This window comes from Mustela nigripes, chromosome 1, assembly GCF_022355385.1.
Source record: "Mustela nigripes isolate SB6536 chromosome 1, MUSNIG.SB6536, whole genome shotgun sequence".
NCBI lineage: Eukaryota > Metazoa > Chordata > Mammalia > Carnivora > Mustelidae > Mustela > Mustela nigripes.
The window spans coordinates 237896995-237915716 of NC_081557.1; the positions used below are offsets into that span (position 1 = coordinate 237896995).

General features: G+C 39.7%; 1 protein-coding gene across 3 annotated transcripts in view; it reads right to left on the minus strand.

The window, feature by feature from the left end:
• Nucleotides 1-18722, minus strand: part of ATP8A1 (ATPase phospholipid transporting 8A1) — a 234470-nt gene that overhangs the window by 179172 nt on the left and 36576 nt on the right. For all 3 annotated transcript variants that reach the window (XM_059383312.1, XM_059383321.1, XM_059383304.1), the window contains exons 2-5: nt 18296-18410; nt 16831-16930; nt 15781-15879; nt 9789-9834 (exon numbers count right to left, since the gene is read on the minus strand). In XM_059383312.1, the coding sequence (XP_059239295.1) occupies nt 9789-9834; nt 15781-15879; nt 16831-16930; nt 18296-18410 (360 nt within the window). The remainder of the gene's footprint in view (nt 1-9788; nt 9835-15780; nt 15880-16830; nt 16931-18295; nt 18411-18722) is intronic.

The following is an 18722-nucleotide window of genomic DNA, read 5'->3' on the forward strand; positions in this document are numbered from 1 at the left end:
CTTTTTTAAAGATTTTATTGACTTATCTGAGAGAGAAAGAGAGAGAGCACGCACAGGTAGCAGAGCAGCAGGCAGAAGGAGAAGCAGGCTGGCGCGCAGGAAACCCCAGGATGCTTACCCAACTGAACCACCCAGGTGCCACCACCACTTCTTCCTGTGCATTTGAACCTACCTACCTCCTTCCCCTAACCGACTTTTCTGCACTTCCCTCTCTCTCAGTTCACCTGCCCTCCTGTATCACCTCTTGGGGATAGAGGCTCTCTGCTTCCACCCAAACGTTTCCTGAAAATTCACTTTTGAAGAGATACAAGGGAAATGGGGCTTGCTGAAAAATTTACATGACAAAGAAATTTTATTTATTTTTTAAAAGATTTTATATATTTATTTGAGAGAGAGGGGGACAGACAGTGACAGTGAGAGAGAGCACAAGCAGGCAGGAGAGAGAGAAGAGGCTCCCACTGTGCAGGGAGCCCAATGCGGGGCTCGATCCCAGGACTCTGAGATTATGACCTGAGCTGAAGGCAGACGCTTAACCGACTGAGCCACCCGGGCGCCCCTCATTCTAGTTTCTTAACATGAGGAATACTAACTGGTGCATCCTCACAAACCTTTCTCTAGACAAACATGAACACAGGGACTTTTGTTTTCTTTCCTCTACAAATTTACTCCTCTACAGCTTGGTTTTCCACTTAACATGTCATAGATGTTCTCACGACAAAGCAGAGATGACCCATTTTTGAAAAAAAAAAAAAAAACACTATAGGGACCGTCCATTACAATGAGTCAGATAACCGAACAGTTTCATAAAATTCTATAGGACAGACCCACAAAAAGTGTCATCAAGACAGAGGATGTGATCCAGCAGAAAACGGATAGCATGGTGGTCCGAGAAACTTCCAGGCACAGTTTCCAGGGACATACATGTTTCCTGGGACATTTCATCATATCCACCTAGGACACGTATTTCGAATCTCCAAGATATGTTCGATAAATCTCAATTTCAAGGAAGCCTGGGGAAAAGTTTCCAAGGGGTCGTTTACAGCCCCAGTTAGCCAAGGCAGACTATGTAACAGTTTATACCAAGTGAGCCATCAATTGATACAAATACACAACCCTTAATCTAAGCAGAGAAGCTGGTCTTGGGTGCCACCAGGGGGAGTTTCAAACCCTAGACAGCACATTACAAATCACCAGCTGGTCTATCTTGTTCCGCTCTTGGCCCTAGGAAATCCCTGAGATAAGCACATAGCTATTCCAGTCCAGCTGTAAAGAACTGTTTTACACAAAAACTGTTATCAGAACGTATTTGACTATCTTCCGATTAATGGGAATTCTGACTTCCTTTTTTTTTTTCCTACCACCTCAAACAACACTGAAATATATTTCTATGGCTGTATTCTATAGGACATGATCCTTAAAGGGGCGTTGCTGGCTCTAGGGCATTTGTGTTTGAACTTTTAACAGATATGACCGGATTACTTCCCTAAGAATCATCTGCAGTCCATGCTCTCACTAGCCATGTATGAAGTTCCACTGACTATAAGCCCAGACGAGCACACATTGTTATCAGTCACTTCACTTGACTTTTGTCCATTGGATGGATCCTGATTTACTCTGAAGGTTACAGTGGCCTGGACTGATCAAAGTAGAAATTACCTTTATGTCTCTACTCTGAGTTAGAATCCTAGTCAAGTACAGTAACATTTCTTTGAATGTACCAGATTCTCGAAGCTCAGCTGGTAGTCTAGGGACCCCAGCCAGCATCAGCATCACCTGGAGACTCATAAGAACTAAGAAAAGGTTTTTAACCTCCTCTTCCTTTTTTTCTTTTGTTCTTGAAATATAAAACTAGAACCCAGCAATAAAGACTAGAAGCGTGTAACTTCTTCAGACTGGAGGCCAAACCCATTTTAGGACACAGGGAATAATAGAGAATTCTGGTGAAGTTAAAAACCAGCTCACAACATAAAAAAGGTTTCTGTGTACAAAATCAAGGCTTGAATAGTGGCCAAGGATAAAAGTCAATCACATAATTCACAGTTGTCTTTAGTTCGGAAGTAGTTCCTAAACATCCAACCAAAGAACAATTAACATAAGCCATATCACATGTATTATGCTGGTGACTGAAATAGCAACACAGTTATTTTTAATCCCTGACCTCCTCTGACCCAGCTCCAACCAGCTTAAGAGGAAGCAAGAAATTATGCCACATCCTTTTCGGAGCTTTTAGCTTCCTTGGGCCAAGGTACACTTACTTTATACCTCTAGAGTATCAGAGTTCAAGAGGTGCGCTGTGGAGATGATTGGTGATGCCTGCTTTGGCAGAATTAGGAGAATGGCTTGTCTATCCTACGGTGCTTGAACAGCTCTTTCTTTTAAATGCAAAAAACTCCTCTTCTGTGGTTTCAGCCAAAACCACCTGCTACGGTTGTCACCCAGTTAATTAGTCTGGCAGTATGCAGAGAAGAACTCAGACTTTAAACAAATACCTCAAATGTCACCTGATTTTACTTAGCAGGATACTACTGAACAGCTTTGTTGTAATGGGTTTCTTTTTGAAATGAAAACATTCTGTTAGAGTCCCTTGGGAGTTCCCTAATCAAAGGCCCTGGAGAAACCGGCAGTCTCTCAGGACGCAATCAGACGTCACACAGGTACAGATAATCACTTCGAGTCTAATACCAGCTTCTCAGGGAGAAGCTGTCACCCCTGCAAATGAAACAGTCCACCCCTGAGGCTATTCCTGAAAGAATCACTGGGCTGCCATTCCTGGGCAAACATGCCTCTTCTTCAAGTTGGTAACAAGAGGCAAGTTCTCCAGAAGGATGATGGGCACTCCTGATGTCACGGAGGACAGAGAAACCACAGCAAAGGTGGTACACTCCAGCTCCTACCTGGCTGTAAGCATTGAAGGGGAGCTGGAGTGCACTGAGGAAGGCCGGGCATAGCTGAGACCCTGGCTTTGAAGGAAAGAAAGCCAGAATACCCATATTAAAGCATCAATTCATTCACTATGTAGACCCTGGCATTCTAAAGACAATTGTAAGGCAGAAACCTCTTTGTGGCAAGCATTGAGGTTGCACAAAACTCTTCTCCATGAATTGGCATATACAAGTCAAGTTAAATAACCATCTGCTTAGAGTCTATCAGCAAAAAAGAAGGATGGAACTTTCTGAATACTGCTCTCGTCCATATTCTATATACGTCTTTTCAATTAGTTGATACTATTTCTATCACCAAATTTATGAGACTTAACAATGCGCCAGCCTGACTAGCAGCATCAGCATCACTGAGACTTTCTTAGGAATAAACTTCTAGCAGGACTCCTGGGTGGCTCAGTCAATTAAGCATCTATCCTTTGGCTCAGGTCATGATCCCAGGGTCCTGGGATTGAGCCCCATGTCTGGCTCCCCACTTAGCGGGGAGTCTGCTTCTCTGTCTCCCTCTGCCCCTGCTCCTGTGTTCTCCTTGCTCTCGCTCAAATAAATAAATAAAATCTTAAAAAAAAAATGAATGAATCCTGGGACCCTAGGGAGGCCTATAGAAACTCTATGGGTGCATCCAAAAAGCTGTTTTTGAACAAGTGACTCATAAAAAAAAAATATGGTGAGAAGACATGATCAGGGCAAAAGAGTCAGCAATCTCCTTTTCTCAAAATGTTTTTCCTCAATCCTGCTCCCAGAGCCATGAATCATTTGCTTTTTTTTTTTTTTTAAATCACTTAATCGAACAATTCCTTGAAAGAAAGATCTCCCTGCGTTGCGTCAGCAGTAAATAATTCCACTGTTCTCGAAACTGGGCTTTGGTTCCTACAGTTTTGCTGCGGCTCCGCAGCTTAGAGCTGGAGCTCCTGTGAAGAATCGTGACTTCTTAAATGCTGGACGCAGTGGGTGTCCCAGTCTAATTTGCCAGCATTTGGTGCTTGACAAGATTCTCTTGCCTTTGCCTGAGTCTAGTTGGATCTGTCTGCTGTGGGTTTTTCTTCGCCTTCCCATCATCACCGCCCTAGCCCCCTCCCTGGTTAATCAAAAGTTAATCTCTCTGCTCCTCACACCTCCCCTCTCCATGCAGCTGTCAAATTCTTCTTCTAAAAGTACAACTAGGAACGTAGCCATACTCTCCACGAATTCCTTCCAACGTCTCTACCCTGGTTTTCAAAAGCATCCAAAAAAGGACCCTAACTTGCCTTCCCACCCCTGCCTCCATTGCTCTGTGACAGGTATCTTATGTTCTGGCCAAAATAGACTATTTGCTGTTCCCACGATACATCTCTGCCTTTCCACCTCCTCCTGGATCACCCACTGCTACCATCCCAATAGCTCTGTTTACGGAAAAGCCCACTCATCCTTCACAAACCTCGAAAATGACATTTTGGAATTCCTGCTGCTCTCGTTTGGCCCCTTCTAGTTGTTCTAGCAACTAGAATTATATGCATCATAGAATTGGTGACCATCTTCCCTCTCTGCGAGATCCTAATTTCATGGAGAACAAGAACACAGCCTGGTTTCTTTTTGCGTTTTTCTGTACTGGGTCTTCCGCAGAGTATATGCTCAGTGAGGACTCCCTCAAGTGAGACAGCTAACGCTCGGAGGCCCACCTGATTTTCCTTTCTTACTTTAACAACAGCCCTAAATTTCCTCAGTGCGTGTCTGCTCCTCAGTGGGCAACTTTCATTCATGGGCCAAATGAAAGACAATCTGGGCTTCTCTTTCCCCTCAGATAAATGTGGGCTCTCTCTCCAAAGCTACTGTTGAAAATACCTAACCAGTTCAATTTATGCACCCTAAGATCTTCGCAATTATTTGAAAATATTAACGATCTTATAAGGGGCTGAAACATGATTTAGGCCGTACATGTGCTCAATTTTTAAGCCTCATATTTCAGATCATGCAAACAATATTCCGTAAGAGCTATTTATAGGTAAGACGATGCCCACGTGGCAGAGTGTCTACTCGGGTCTACAGGATGCCTCTGACACAGGGCTACCTCAAGGGAGACACCAAGGCAGTGGCTCGGCTTTTCCAACAAGCAGGAGCCTGGTGTGACCGTAAGTCCCTTAGCATGGAATGAACTCCTCCAGAGGGATTCAGCCTATGAGTAGATCACTTCACGCTTATCACCAGTCCACCCAGGACAACTGCACACCCTTCCTACAAAGAGCTTTGAGGGGGCACTGGTTTCCGGGGGCAGGAAGGTGATTCTGTGCCCCGCAGGGAAGCAGCCTCCTGGCGGCTATCAGCACCCACCACCTCACTTCCACTTCTGAGAAGGGTGAGGTAGCTCCAAGTCAGGAAGACAGAGCTCAAGATAAGATCTGAGATTTTCAGCTACATGCCTAGTTGCTGTGGTCCTTTTCTCAATTAAAACAGAGAAAAACAACTTTATTAAAAACTGACTCTAATGGCTGCTACAAAATAAAACCAGGTGTGAAACAGACCAACTAATAATTAATGGTGGTCCTTGTTCAACTACAGCATCAAATCAGGTGACTGATGGGTTACCAGGAACCACAGGTTACCTCCCATCTAGTCTCACTGGTGGAATGTATATACATCATCCTTCAGGGAAGAGATCCAGACCCGGGATTTTTTTTTTTTTAACTTATTTATTTGACAGAGAGAGATCACAAGTAGGCAGAGAGGCAGGCAGAGAGAGAGGAGGAAGCAGGCTCCCCGCCGAGCGGAGAGCCTGATGTGGGGCTCGATCCCAGGAACATGACCTGAGCCGAAGGCAGAGGCTTTAACCCACTGAGCCACCCAGGTGCCCCCAAACCCGGGATTTTTTTTTTTTTTTAAAGCAAATCTATTCCATTAGGGGGCATTTTTTCTTTTTTAAATTCTAATTTTTAAGATCCTCAATATCTTCTTTAGTCTGCACCTGAGGCCCATCTTTTCCCAGGGCTCTGCACTGTGATTTTATGTGAAACTACCTTCCACTTGAAATACTGGCACACTAGGCACAATAGCTTACTTCAAGGAAAAAAAAATGTAAATATGGGTTTACAATTGAAAAAGAACTAGCTCAATCACTATCATAAAATCAGAGATTGTCTTCAATTTACATATTAGAATGATAATAATGAATTTACAATTTGCAAATTCCTGCAGAGCTAAATGTGGCAAAACAACCCAGATGAGGGATAGACTGCCCCCAGTGTGTGTGTAGACACGTGCAGAGAGGTATATCAAATACTTTTAGTTCAAGTATTGAGGAAGAAATCAAAGAAAATGAAGGTTAGTTTAGATGCACAGAAAACCAGGGCATTCTGAACTTGGCAGTGCTCTGGAGCTTTCAGTAACGGAAGTGGTAAGTGGACACAGTACTGTGTTCATAGAAGGCAAAGTGATGATATCACTTCAACAGCAAAGGTAAAAAGACAGCAAAAGCTTCCATTGCATTAGCATTTCATCAGTGTCTGCAAATCAGTCTCGGACACAGTGTTTTGAAACACTGCCTTTTGTCTTGTTTACACCCCAGATAATGAATTTTCAAGAAGGCTCCTTTCTTTTTTTTTTAAGATTTTTATTGATTTATTTGAGAGAGAGAGTGAGAGAGAGAGCGAGCATGAGAGGGGAGAAGGTCAGAGGGACAAGCAGACTCTCCATGGAGCTGGGAGCCCGATGCGGGACTCCGGGATCATGACCTGAGCCGAAGGCAGTCGCTTAACCAACTGAGCCACCCAGGCGCCCAAGAAGGCTCCTTTCATTTCTAGTATCTTTTTGCTTTTCTGTCTGCATTCGAGTTTCTCCGTCCACCCATACAGGCCTCTGGGCTAAGAGGTTTGGGGAGTACAAAGATACACCTATGTAGTCCATGCACACCATCACATGAGAAAAACACGGGGCCCAGAGAAGCAATCACAGCTCATTGGGAGGAGTGAACCACAATCCTCAAAGGTTCACTCATACTCCCTGGGCTTCTGACCATCAGTTTGCTCTCCCTCAGCAGGTAGGTCCTCAGAGAGCAATATATAGTTTTGCATTGTAAGCCCACTGAACCGTCTACCTAGGCAACTTCTCTGTCTCTAGGACAAGAAATGGCTTGTTTCCATAAGTGCTGATGATAGGCTCAAAAGGTAAAGTTTATGAAGTTGTGAGTTAGGTCCCAAATCCATAATTGCATTGATGAAATTGCATAATGATGAAAATGAGGCATCAGATAGTCTACAGTCAAGTGGATGAAAATGTTACAAATGAAATTATGAATTTATATTTTTGAACTCATTAGGGAGTGACAAAAAAAAGTCACTCTAGTGCTTCGATGTAAAATGAGGAGACAAATACTAATTTCTCTAAGGAAAGAGGATTAATATTTGAATCTGACAGAAAGGTATCCTCTCACATATTATATGGTCTTGGTAAACATTTATAAAATGAAAATTTAAGTTAAATACTTCAACTGCCTGCCAAAAGATGAATTATCTGTCAAAAAATAGCACCCCCTTCCCACTCCTACATCCATTCTTGTCTCAATTCAGGAAAGCAAATTGAATTTCATTCTGGTCTAATGACAACAGATGGCTTTTGTATTAAGCAATTTCAGTTATCTTACAGCAAACAGTATCCTACTCAAAACATTTCTGTTATCTCCTATTAACTTCAAAACAAAAAGATAACCAACATTCAGCGAGGCAAAGAAAAAAAAATACTATTCCCTCAGAAAATAAACTTAAGTATCAAACTAAAAGTCAGAATTTCTTGGATATAGAATTCTTAAGTTTTCTGTTGATTTTAGGATGGCTTTTATAGCTATTAAGTCCTAATGTTTTATTTTTGACCTGAGTTTTATATACTAGGGAAGCTTTCCCTCTTACTTGCCTGTTCATTTTTAGCCATAGAGCTAATCTGGTTAATCCAGGATAAACTGATGAACAGAGAATGATAATCAAGAAATATTTTCTCTAAATAGAAGAAAAAAGGGAGTAGGTAAGTACCTGAAATATTGGGAAACCCATCAGTACAAGGTATAGTAGCCTAAAATCATTATAGCTATGATGGTTGCTCTTCAGTTAAACATTATTGATTTCTTGGGGCAAGGCTCAAGGATTGATAACTGCTAGTCCCTGAAGATAGCTCTTGTAGATAGCTACAAGATACATTATGTATCGAAAAAACAGTTACATATTTTTGGTTCAAAAGCTGTTATTAAATATTCTAAGCAACATGGCAACAAATGCAAATGTATTTTTGCATACTGTCCAAAACACCAGTACCAGTAACATCTGGATTTTTTACCCTTTCAATTCCTTTTGTTGTCTCTTCCCACCCAAATTCCTAGAGTTCCTTTGTTCCCCTGGCTACCAATAGCCTCTTACTCTGTTCTCCAACTTCAATCTGGATGGTCATCCTGTCTCTTTTTGGCATGTAAACCTTCAAGAGCTACTCAGCATACTCAAGAAAAGTTGGAATCTCCTTCAGTTGGGATTCAGGCCCTGGAAAATTTGACCTTGGCTTTCCTTTTTAATTATGTGTTTGCTTCCCTTTGACATGAATCTCCTTTCTTCATCTGACACTCTGGTAATGGTTCAACAAGGCAATTCAGTAGCCTTCTTCATTTCTGTTCAAGATAACCTCTCTTCCCTCTTTCTCACTCAATATATGTGTAAGGTCTTCCCATTTGGACGTCTCTACTCATTCGAAGTGTTCCCTAAGATTGAAGATAAACCTCAAATTACCCCCAAATTTTCTCTCCTTTTAGATCCATACAGGACTTAATATAGGAAGCATTATTTGTCACTTTGAAAAATCTAGAGAGACACTGAGATCAGCTAATCCAAATCTTTCATTTTGATCCGTACAAGATCATATCTTATGCTTTCTCACATGTCCCGTAATAAAGAATCTCAGTAAATATTTAGTTAATTTATTAAGTGATACTTAAATAAATGTACCTTTTTGTATAAAAAAATCAGCAGAAAATCCTTTTAGTGGAGGGCATAAGCAGATGATCCCTTTGGAAGAAAAGCAGGGTATTTGGCAGGTCCCATAAAAATACTATTTTTAATCACCAGCTAACTTTGGCAAACAAGGCTGATCCTTATCCTATCAGGGAACTTCAGAGAGGGATGAGATTCTCAGATGGGGCAGGCAAGCTCAGGGATGGGATGAGATGTCTACTTCACATGTTCCTGGCTATTTTTTTTTTTTACTATTAAGATTTTATTTATTTGTTTGACAGAGATCACAAGTAGGCAGAGAGGGAAGCAGAAAGAGAGAGGGAGAAGCAGGCTCCCTGCTGAGCAGAGAGCCCAATACAGGGCTCAATCCCAGGACCTTGCGATCATGACCTGAGCTGAAGGCAGATGCTTTAACCCACTGTCATGTGTTTCCCAGAAGTTGGCCAGGTTTTTGTTTATTTCTGAGTATATATCATCTGTATGTACAGTATAACACAAAGTACTTCCAACATGCCTTTTAACAAGTAACACCACATCTGGTTGTTTTCTATCAATCTTACCTAGAGTAACATCTATTGATCACCAACAAAATACAGACATCTTGCAGCACTTAACATGTCAAAACATCTGCTGATTTCATGGTCAGTATTTTAGAACACATTGCTATGAGGCACTTAAATGTATTAAAAATGTTTTCTTTCGAAAGTATTACCACTGTAAATCATTCTAATGTGAATTTAAGTGTCATGCTAATAAATTGTACAAAAAAACAAGTTTATCCTGGAACAAGAACTTAAGAGATACACAGTATTTTCAATTTAATTACATTTAATTGAAGTGATTGGTACATATTACTGAATCTGACAGGAGAAATAAAATGTAAAAATCCTACCTTGTGTCTGTTTCTTGTTCACTGCATTATCAGCTTTATGACGTTTCTAAAGTTTAAAAGCAAAAACAGAAACTGTGAAAAAGTAGATGAGATTAATGAAACAAAGTAGCAGCTACAACAAGAAAGGTTTCTTTCAACGTATGTTTCTCAAAAACTTTTGCCTTCAGATCCATATCAATTTTATAAGCATGCTGCGGTGGGGTGATAAGAAGAATTAGAGGGTATGTGGGAATTTTGAAATTAAAAACACGATCTATAGCATCGTCATACAGTTCTCCTCTTCTGGGAGCACAGCTGTGCAGTCCGCGGAAGATCGTACATTATGATACAGGTTAAGATTAAAATTTTAATGTAATGGGAAAGGCTGATTTAGATTTTTACTTAAATAATTCACTTAAAAAAGACTGCCCAAGAGAATTATCTGTAACAACTACCGTTTAATAGTGGCACTGAAATATTGTCAGCTCTTATGAAATTCATTATCTAATTAGGGTGAGTACATCCTCCATAATTTAATGACATGTTGATGTGTCACTGACTAGAAACAAACACATATACCATTTGCATAAAGCCTCTTCCATCCACTGCTTCTCAATGGTCCCTTTTCCCCATCATAAACCACGGAATCACATGATCCTATCTCCTTCCACCAAAAGGCACCAAAAAAATTAAATGCTAAACAGAGGAGTTGGCCTAAGTCTAGATGGGTGAGTCTGAAGAGTCACATAAGCCAAGGTTTTAGAACAGAGAGCAAAAGAAACAAAAGGTCAGAGAAGGGAGAGAATTTGAGCGGCCAGGGGAAGCGATCTCGTCTACAGTTCAACTAGAGGTTTTCCATGGCTTCTGTCTAACCTTACAGCATCAAGTGTAACACACCAGCCTCTGTTGACATTACAGAAAAGTGCTGAGTATAACTAACTATGAACTCAAAAATCCTATCCTTAAAGCTCAAGGTCAGATTTACCTGCATAGACTTGGAATAGTTACTTTTACTTTTACTTGCATAGTTAGGTTGGAATGAATGTGAAACAAAGGAGTGCCTAATTTTTCCATTTGAGAAAAAATATGGTTTTTGGAATCACCGGGCAAATATGGCCATACTCTCCGAGAGGGAAGGCCAGAGTTGTGGATTAGCGCTCCTTCCCAAAGAGCACCACTCAGGAGGACTGTCCTAATAGCTGGCAGTGTGAACTCAGTTCCCACAAACAATCAGCCATTGAACTGCACAAAATGCAAATAGGGCATTCAAAATGCCTCTATGGCAGGCCTGTAGAAAATAATTCTTGCCACATCCAGAAGCAGGGACACACTACAATTCTTTCTCAGAGCAAAACACTCACTAATAAAACTGCAAAAATGTACATTTCATTAAGCAAATTATTGCTCCCAGAAGTAAGCTTATGATTTAGCAGCAAATGTTCTTCAATGAATTTTTAAAGTTTAAATTTGGAGCATCAGTAGAGAATATTTTATAATTGATGAAACTCTCAAATACTTAACTCTTTTTTATTCGTAAAGATCTATGGAAAACTAGAAAGTAACCCAAAATAAATTTTGATTCCAAAATAATGGTTCAAAGCAAATTTAGGTATTTGAAAGAGGTGCAAGTATTTCCAAAACAATGCACACTTGTGACAGAAAAGAGTTAAGACTTCTAACTGATGGAGGCAAAGAAAAGTGAATTAATGAAACATTCCACTTAATCAGGAAACTTAATCATTGTGAAACCCAAGGAGATCCTGAACATTATTTTCCATCTACAGAGAATTCTTGTACAGGTGCATCTCTTTCCTTAGCCTTCCCGCCACAGGATGAATTAGGTCGCTCGTCGGGAAATGCTTGTGTTGAATATATATAAGGATCCATCCAGATAGGCAGATTCTAATCTTACAACTATTTAAAAAAAAAAAAAAAGAATCTCTCAATCCCAAACCAATTATCACTCCTTCTAAAATGGACACTTCAGGAAACAATACAGTTATTCCATGAGTTCAAATATCTCCACTGTCCTAGAGTGAGAATTCATTTCCTATCACTGAGGCCTGGTGAATTACTTGGTCTTATCAATATTTAATTGGCAGTGCACCAATAAAGTGTCCTGTGTAAATAGTGCCATGAACTTTAGAATACTGAGGTATGTAATGTTGACCACTTCCTCCTGGGAACCCTTCCCCCACACTTCTAAGTATTTCTTATCTTATCCTTGCCCCGGTGTTCCACTGTACCTTGGTCCCTTCTTCATCTCCTATCTCGTTATACAGGGATAGAATTCCTCAAGGCTTACTCCCTAGCCCTCTTTGCTTCTTACTCTGTACTCTCTTCCCAGCTCAGCTCATCCAGACCTGCAGTTTCACTTGTAACTGATACATCAATAGATAGCAGCCAAGGCTCTCATCTGAGCTCCAGAGAGTTACATCCTATAGCCTCCTTGACATCTCCCTCTGGCAATCTCAAAGGCATCTCCAGCTAGGTCCACAAGGCAAACTAAGACTTTAACCCCCAAGCCTTCGTCCTTGTTCTCAGACATGGAGCCATACGCCATCAACTTGCACAAACCAGGAACTCGAGAGTCATCCTGGCATCTTCTCCTCTCTCTCACTCCCATCGAATCCTTCTTCATTCACTAATATTTACAGAACACCATGAGCCAGGTCCTGTTACTATTGGTGAGGATATAGTCATGAACAAGAAACAAAGCTCTTCTCTCTAGTGGTTGGAGAGAGAACGTGAGTCAAAGAAGTAGGGTATGCAGCATGTTGGATGGTGAAAAGTCTTATCAATTCTTTTCTTAAAGCAATATTGAATTCATTTCTCTATGTTGCTTTATCTGCAATGCCACCTGATCTAAATCTCCCCATTTTTTAAATACTAGCTACTAAAATATTCCTCTAACTAGTGTATTCACATCCTGTTCTTTCCAACCTGTTTTCTAAATTTATTCGAAAGGACTTTGGATGATGATAATACAGTTAACATTTATTCATCACTTACTAGAACTAGGTACTGTTCTAAGGACTTCAGTGAATTATTTAATTCTTACAAGAGCTAGTGTGTTTACTTGATTAATGTCTGTCTCCCCTACTCGACTGCAAGCTCCAACCTGCCTTCTTTTACTCACTCATCTCTTCCTCATCTTTGGTCTCTGAACACTATGGACTTTCAAAAATTATGTTTGTTTTTCTTTTTTGAAGAATTAAGTTAACAAGTGTATAGTAAAGAAGGCATGTTTTTCATGGTGAATATTATCAATTTAACAACCAATCTTGACCCTTACCATAAGAGTTGGCATCACATGAAAAAATGATCAACATCATTAGCCATCAGGGAAATTCAAATCAAAACCACATTGAGATTCCACCTTACACCAGTTAGAATGGCCAAAACTGATAAGGCAGGAAACAACGAATGTTGGAGATGATGTGCAGAAAGGGGAACCCTCTTACACAGTTGGTGGGAATGCAAGTTGGTACAGCCGCTTTGGAAAACAGTGTGGAGTTTCCTCAAGAAGTCAAAAATAGAGCTATCCTATGACCCAGCAATTGCACTACTGGATATTTACCCCAAAGATACAGATGTAGTGAAAAGAAGGGGCTCATGTACCCCATGTTCATTGCAGCCAAGTCCACAATAGCCAAACTGCAGAAGGAGTCAAGATGTCCTTCAACAGAAAAATGGATAAAGATGTGGTCTATATATACAACGGAATATTACTCAGCCATTAGAAAGGATGAATATCCCCCTTTCCATCGACATGGATGGGACTGGAGGGGATTATGCTGAGTGAAATAAGTCAAGAGAGAAAGACAATTATCATATGGTTTCACTCATATGTGGAACATAAGGAATAACACAGAGGACATTAGGAGAAGGAAGTGAAAAATGAGGTGGAGGGAATCAGAGGGGAAGACAAATGAGAGATTACGGACTATGGCAAATAAACTGAGGGTTTCAGAGAGGCGGGGGGGGGATGGGTGAGCCTGGAGATGGGTATTAAGGAGGGCATGTACTGCACGGAGCACTGGGTGTTATAAACAAACAATGAATCATTTATTCTATCTATCTATTTATTTATTTATAGATTTTATTTATTTATTTGACAGAGAGAGAGAGAGAGAGATCACAAGTAGGCAGAGAGGCAGGCAGAGAGAGAAGGGGAAGCAGTCTCCCCACTGAGCAGAGAGCGTAATATGCGGCTCAATCCCAGGACCCTGAGATCATGACCTGAGCTGAAGGCAGAGGCTTAACTCACTGAGCCACCCAGGGGCCCCTAAGAGTTTGTTTAAAACAACAACAACAACAACAACAAAGTCTAGGATATCACTTTATTTACCATTTGTTTTCATAGAGAGGGGTATTAAAATCATAGCTAGAGAAAAAGAAAGGGAAAAAAGAAAAAGACAGGGAAAAAGAAAAAAGACAGGACCGGCAGCTGAAAGCAGCGATAATAACATGGAGTTCTAGAACCAAACTGCCTTGTTTTGAATTCTCATAGCACCAGTTATTAACTGTGAGACCCTGGGCGAGTTACCTTGCTCCTCTGTGCCTCCTCTCCCTTATCTATAAAATGGGGATAATACCAGCAATCCTTTAGAGAGTGGCTGGAAGACTTAGTAGATGTCAAGGATATAAATCAAGTACAGGGATCCCAGAAACTCAACAGATGTGAGTCATGCCATTGCGGGTGGCCACGATACAGAAAAAGAGCCCTGGAGGAGATGGAATCTGATCCCGACCATTTCTCCGACACGTTTCATGACCTCTCTCAGCCCCAGCTTCCTTACCTTTAAAATGGGATTAATATCCAGCTTATAATGAAGAAAAATATTTGTAAAACCACAGCACAATGTCTAGTAAATAATACGCACTTAACCAAAACTATGTCAAAGAAAGAAAAGAGAGCACATAAGGCGAACAAAGAGACAAATTACAGGAAAGACCAAGCCTTATGGATTGCGAGATCCAAGCGCAATTTAAAGGATGGTCAGTCTGTGTGGAACAATATAGGTAAAAAAGAGGGTCCCTTAAATTTTCTGCTCGTGGTCCCCATCAAGCATGTCATCTCCGATGAAGAGGATGGTGATGTTTTACACAAAAGCACACGGACATACAACCTCTGTCTGTTAGCCACTTGAATGTTTTGGATGATCTAAATGGACACTTGACCCTTTTCAATTTGATTCTCCACAGAAATAATATAAATATTTGTGCAACTTTAAACTGGAGCTTCCTAGAGAATGTCTCAGACCTTCCTCGCCTTACTGTCTGACTTGCCTAAGACTCAACAGAAGGTCATTTCAGATAGGTCGAAGGCTCCACAGAAGGTCATTTCAGATAGGCCAAGTATTTAAAGAGCATAGAAAAAAAAATTGGCTTCCTCAAGAAGGGAGTTAAAATAACAGTAAAAGAGAGGAAAAAGAAAAGTCTGAATTTAGTTGGGGGAACTTATTTTATGAACAGGAAATTGACTTCCCCTTTTCTCAGCTACTAGAGTGTAATAAAAATAGCAAATGTCATTACTTTCTTTCAGTAAGATAAAAGGAAGCTTAGAACTACTAAAGATGAAAAGGAATCAGTGGCATTTAAAGTAAAAAATGTGCATATGAATTAAAAATAAAACCTACGTTATAAGACCCTTTGCATTGAGATAATTTGGACATAACTATGTTTAACTTGAAATAATGTTCAAATTGAACATTGGGCATGAATGAAAATAATGGTCAGATACAGTTTTCTCTCCAAGCCAGTTATTGCATTTAATATAATTTCTTTTGTTACTAAACTACCAAGGCAGAGAACACTCTGCCAAGCATTCTGTCACAGTAATCCTGTAGAATCTAAGAGCAATGGACTCCAGAGCGTATTCTATATGTCTTGAAGTTGAACGGGCATTTTAAACAACTTGTGTTGAGCGTTAAACTTAAAGAGAAACTAATATTTTAAGATATGCATATAAAATTAGTCATATATATTTATGAAAAAATGAAGCACTTACAATATCCTCTATGATCTCTTTGATAGCTGCCACAGCTAAAATAAATAAGAGAGGAACCAGGGTTGTGTAGCGACCTGTTGGGGATACATCAGGTATTTGCTATTTGGGGGAAGAAAAAAAAAAGAAATCCAGTGAGAACTAGTAAGTTTATAATACGTATAAAAACAACTAAGTCTTAGTGCCTCTTAAACTACACTTCGGTGCTTTTACTACTGCGGCCGACTAACACAGAGGGGGGCAGTTTGTGGAAGAGGGTGGGAGCTCGCTTCAGGACAAGCTGTCCTGTGCACGACTAACACCTACAGAGGGGAGTTAGGTAAATACCATATAATCATTAAAAATGATATTCTAAAAACACACCGAATCACCTGGGAAAATATCCACACATTTTCACATGGTTAAAGTAGAATACAAAACATATGTATTCTCTGATCTTCCTTTTTGTAAGCTAAGTCAGTAAACAATATGTGGGAGGAAGGGAGAGACCAGGAAGATAGACACTGTGAGGGTTAAGAGTAGTTGCCTCTGAGTGGCAGAAAAATAGTTGCTTTAATTTTTTTTCTTCAGGCCTCTTTGTTGGGTTTTCTAATGATTTTTACAATGAACGTGTGTTTTTTTAATAAAATGAAACTTTCTTTTCCTGAAGACTACTAACGCAAATACAAGAAGAAACTAGTTTTAAAATGGAAATTCTTATACCTTAAGGTTCGGAACAGTTACTTAAATTAATGTTTAATTAATATTTTAATTGATATTTAATAAAATCAATAAATTAATGTTAATATGGGGGGAAAGTCCCATTCCCCTTTACCATCAAATTTCATTCCTGTCATAGCAAATTTACCGAATGTTTAAAATAAGCTGATAAAAGTGAATCAAATGTCAGGGGAATTCTGACATTGCTTGCAGCAGGACCTGGAAATGTCCACCGAAACCAGCTTGTCTCTCTGTGTTTAGATAAGCTTTGCAAGATTGGTCACCAGCTTAACAAAAACATTTATTAATATCTGAACATTTGACTTTGAGTTAAATTTTATAACGTGACTTTACCTGAAGCAGTGCAATAAAGAGAAAAAATGAGTTAGCAGCTCTTCTGAACTGAGAGTAGAGAAATCTTGGAAGGAATGTGATTATGTTGTATTTTGCAGTGCTAGAAAACAAAATGAAAAGTAGCATAAAACTTAATTACCCCATAATTAGCACCCACATTTACAAAATTCTATCATCATCATACAAAATATTAGATGAACATCTGCCCTTTGTTTCAAATTGGGAGAATATTACAAATGGTCATTAACCTAAATGAAATGAGTGAAAAGAACTGTCAAATTAAATAGTAAGAGTTTCATTTTCTGCACAATATCTTGTTCTCTCTTCGGCCAATCATCCTTTTTTAAGATACTAAGAGTAGCTTACAAAGAAGAGCAACTTTAGTTAGGCCAGTCTAAAATAAATAAATTTTAAAACTCTTACAAAAAATTGAATTTGAGTAAGACCAGGAACTTAAACAGAGATGCGTTCGCTGGATAATGTCAGGAAAATGAGAAGTTTTCTAGGGTTCTGTTCAAATTTTCTTCAAGGTCTCTCCAGGAACTAGGCTAGGACTCTACACCAAACATACCAGCTATGTCCACAATCAGTATGATATCATCATTTAGGTCTTGAAAACATCCAGTCTTTTTCTTATTTAAATAGAAGATTACATGAGTTGCTAATTGTGAAGCTGGATGATAGGTACAAGGGGGTTTGTTGTGCTATTTTTAATGCTTTCCACAAAAAGCTTGAAAAAAAAAAATAGGAGATTACAGGAATGCATACCACATTCCCAAACCGAGAAAGTTACTCTAGAATGTGAAGTTGTAAATATTAATTTTAAATGGTCATTTCTCAAATCCAGGAATTCTGCCTCTGGAGAAACACTGGGCTAGGATAATGGGTAAGAGGTGTTCATGTTCACTCCAGTCCAGAGGCCACTTAGTGAACAGTACTTGCAACAGCGACACTTTTTATACTATTGTTGGAAGGAAAATGTAACACTCAAGCAATTCTCAGAGTCCTCTTTCTCAACACCATACTCAATTTTACAACTGTCAAAAGCCAACATTTAAAGACTATTAAACAAAAAAGAGTTCTTGGTAAAGAACTGCAAAGACCTCTTCTAAAATGTTAAAACTTGTTGGCCAAAAATAATAACTCATCAGTCTATTAACAGGTTCGAGACAAAGGTATTGATCTATAATCAGCTTTCACTGTTGGGTCACTACATAGAGAATTGGTAGAGTATGGCTGTTTATCCTTTCTGCTCCTTCCAGCTTCCAGATTCTTATTCACATCTCCTTATTGGCTAGAAGTTCGAAAAACCAGCCGAGTCACACCACCTTCAATAAACTCTCAAACTGTAACTGATTAAACTGAACGCTCTCTGTAAGCATTTTTGTTTTGGCCAGAGAGAGGAGATGGCCAGTTGAGTTCGACTGTGATAGCTGGTCCCACAGAGATCTTCGGTAGTTCCTACCTGACATGATTATTGCAGAATTTTGTCAGCTGGGGATGGTTGATGAATATAGTCCGTACTTCCTCCTGGTCAGCCAGTGAAGTCTTCTCCGAGACGTCATCAGTCTTCTCATAACCTTAAAGAGAGACAGTCTTCTTAGTAAGAAATGTTTCATGTTATCATCGAGACAAAAACATACTTCATAACTACTTGAGAGTCTAAAATATGTTAAAAGCTACATGCTTCCCCGATTGATGAGCTCACTTCTTTTATAATAAAAAGAGGAAAATACCCACATCTCCTATTTCTACTAAATTTGAAAGGCAGCATTTAATAGTCATGTAAAAACTGACCATTTCAAACACGGTAACATCACTTTGCAATTTTTACTCATCATTCCCCCATAAATGTTTGACTTCCTTCCTCCCATTATGTGAGAATACATCTG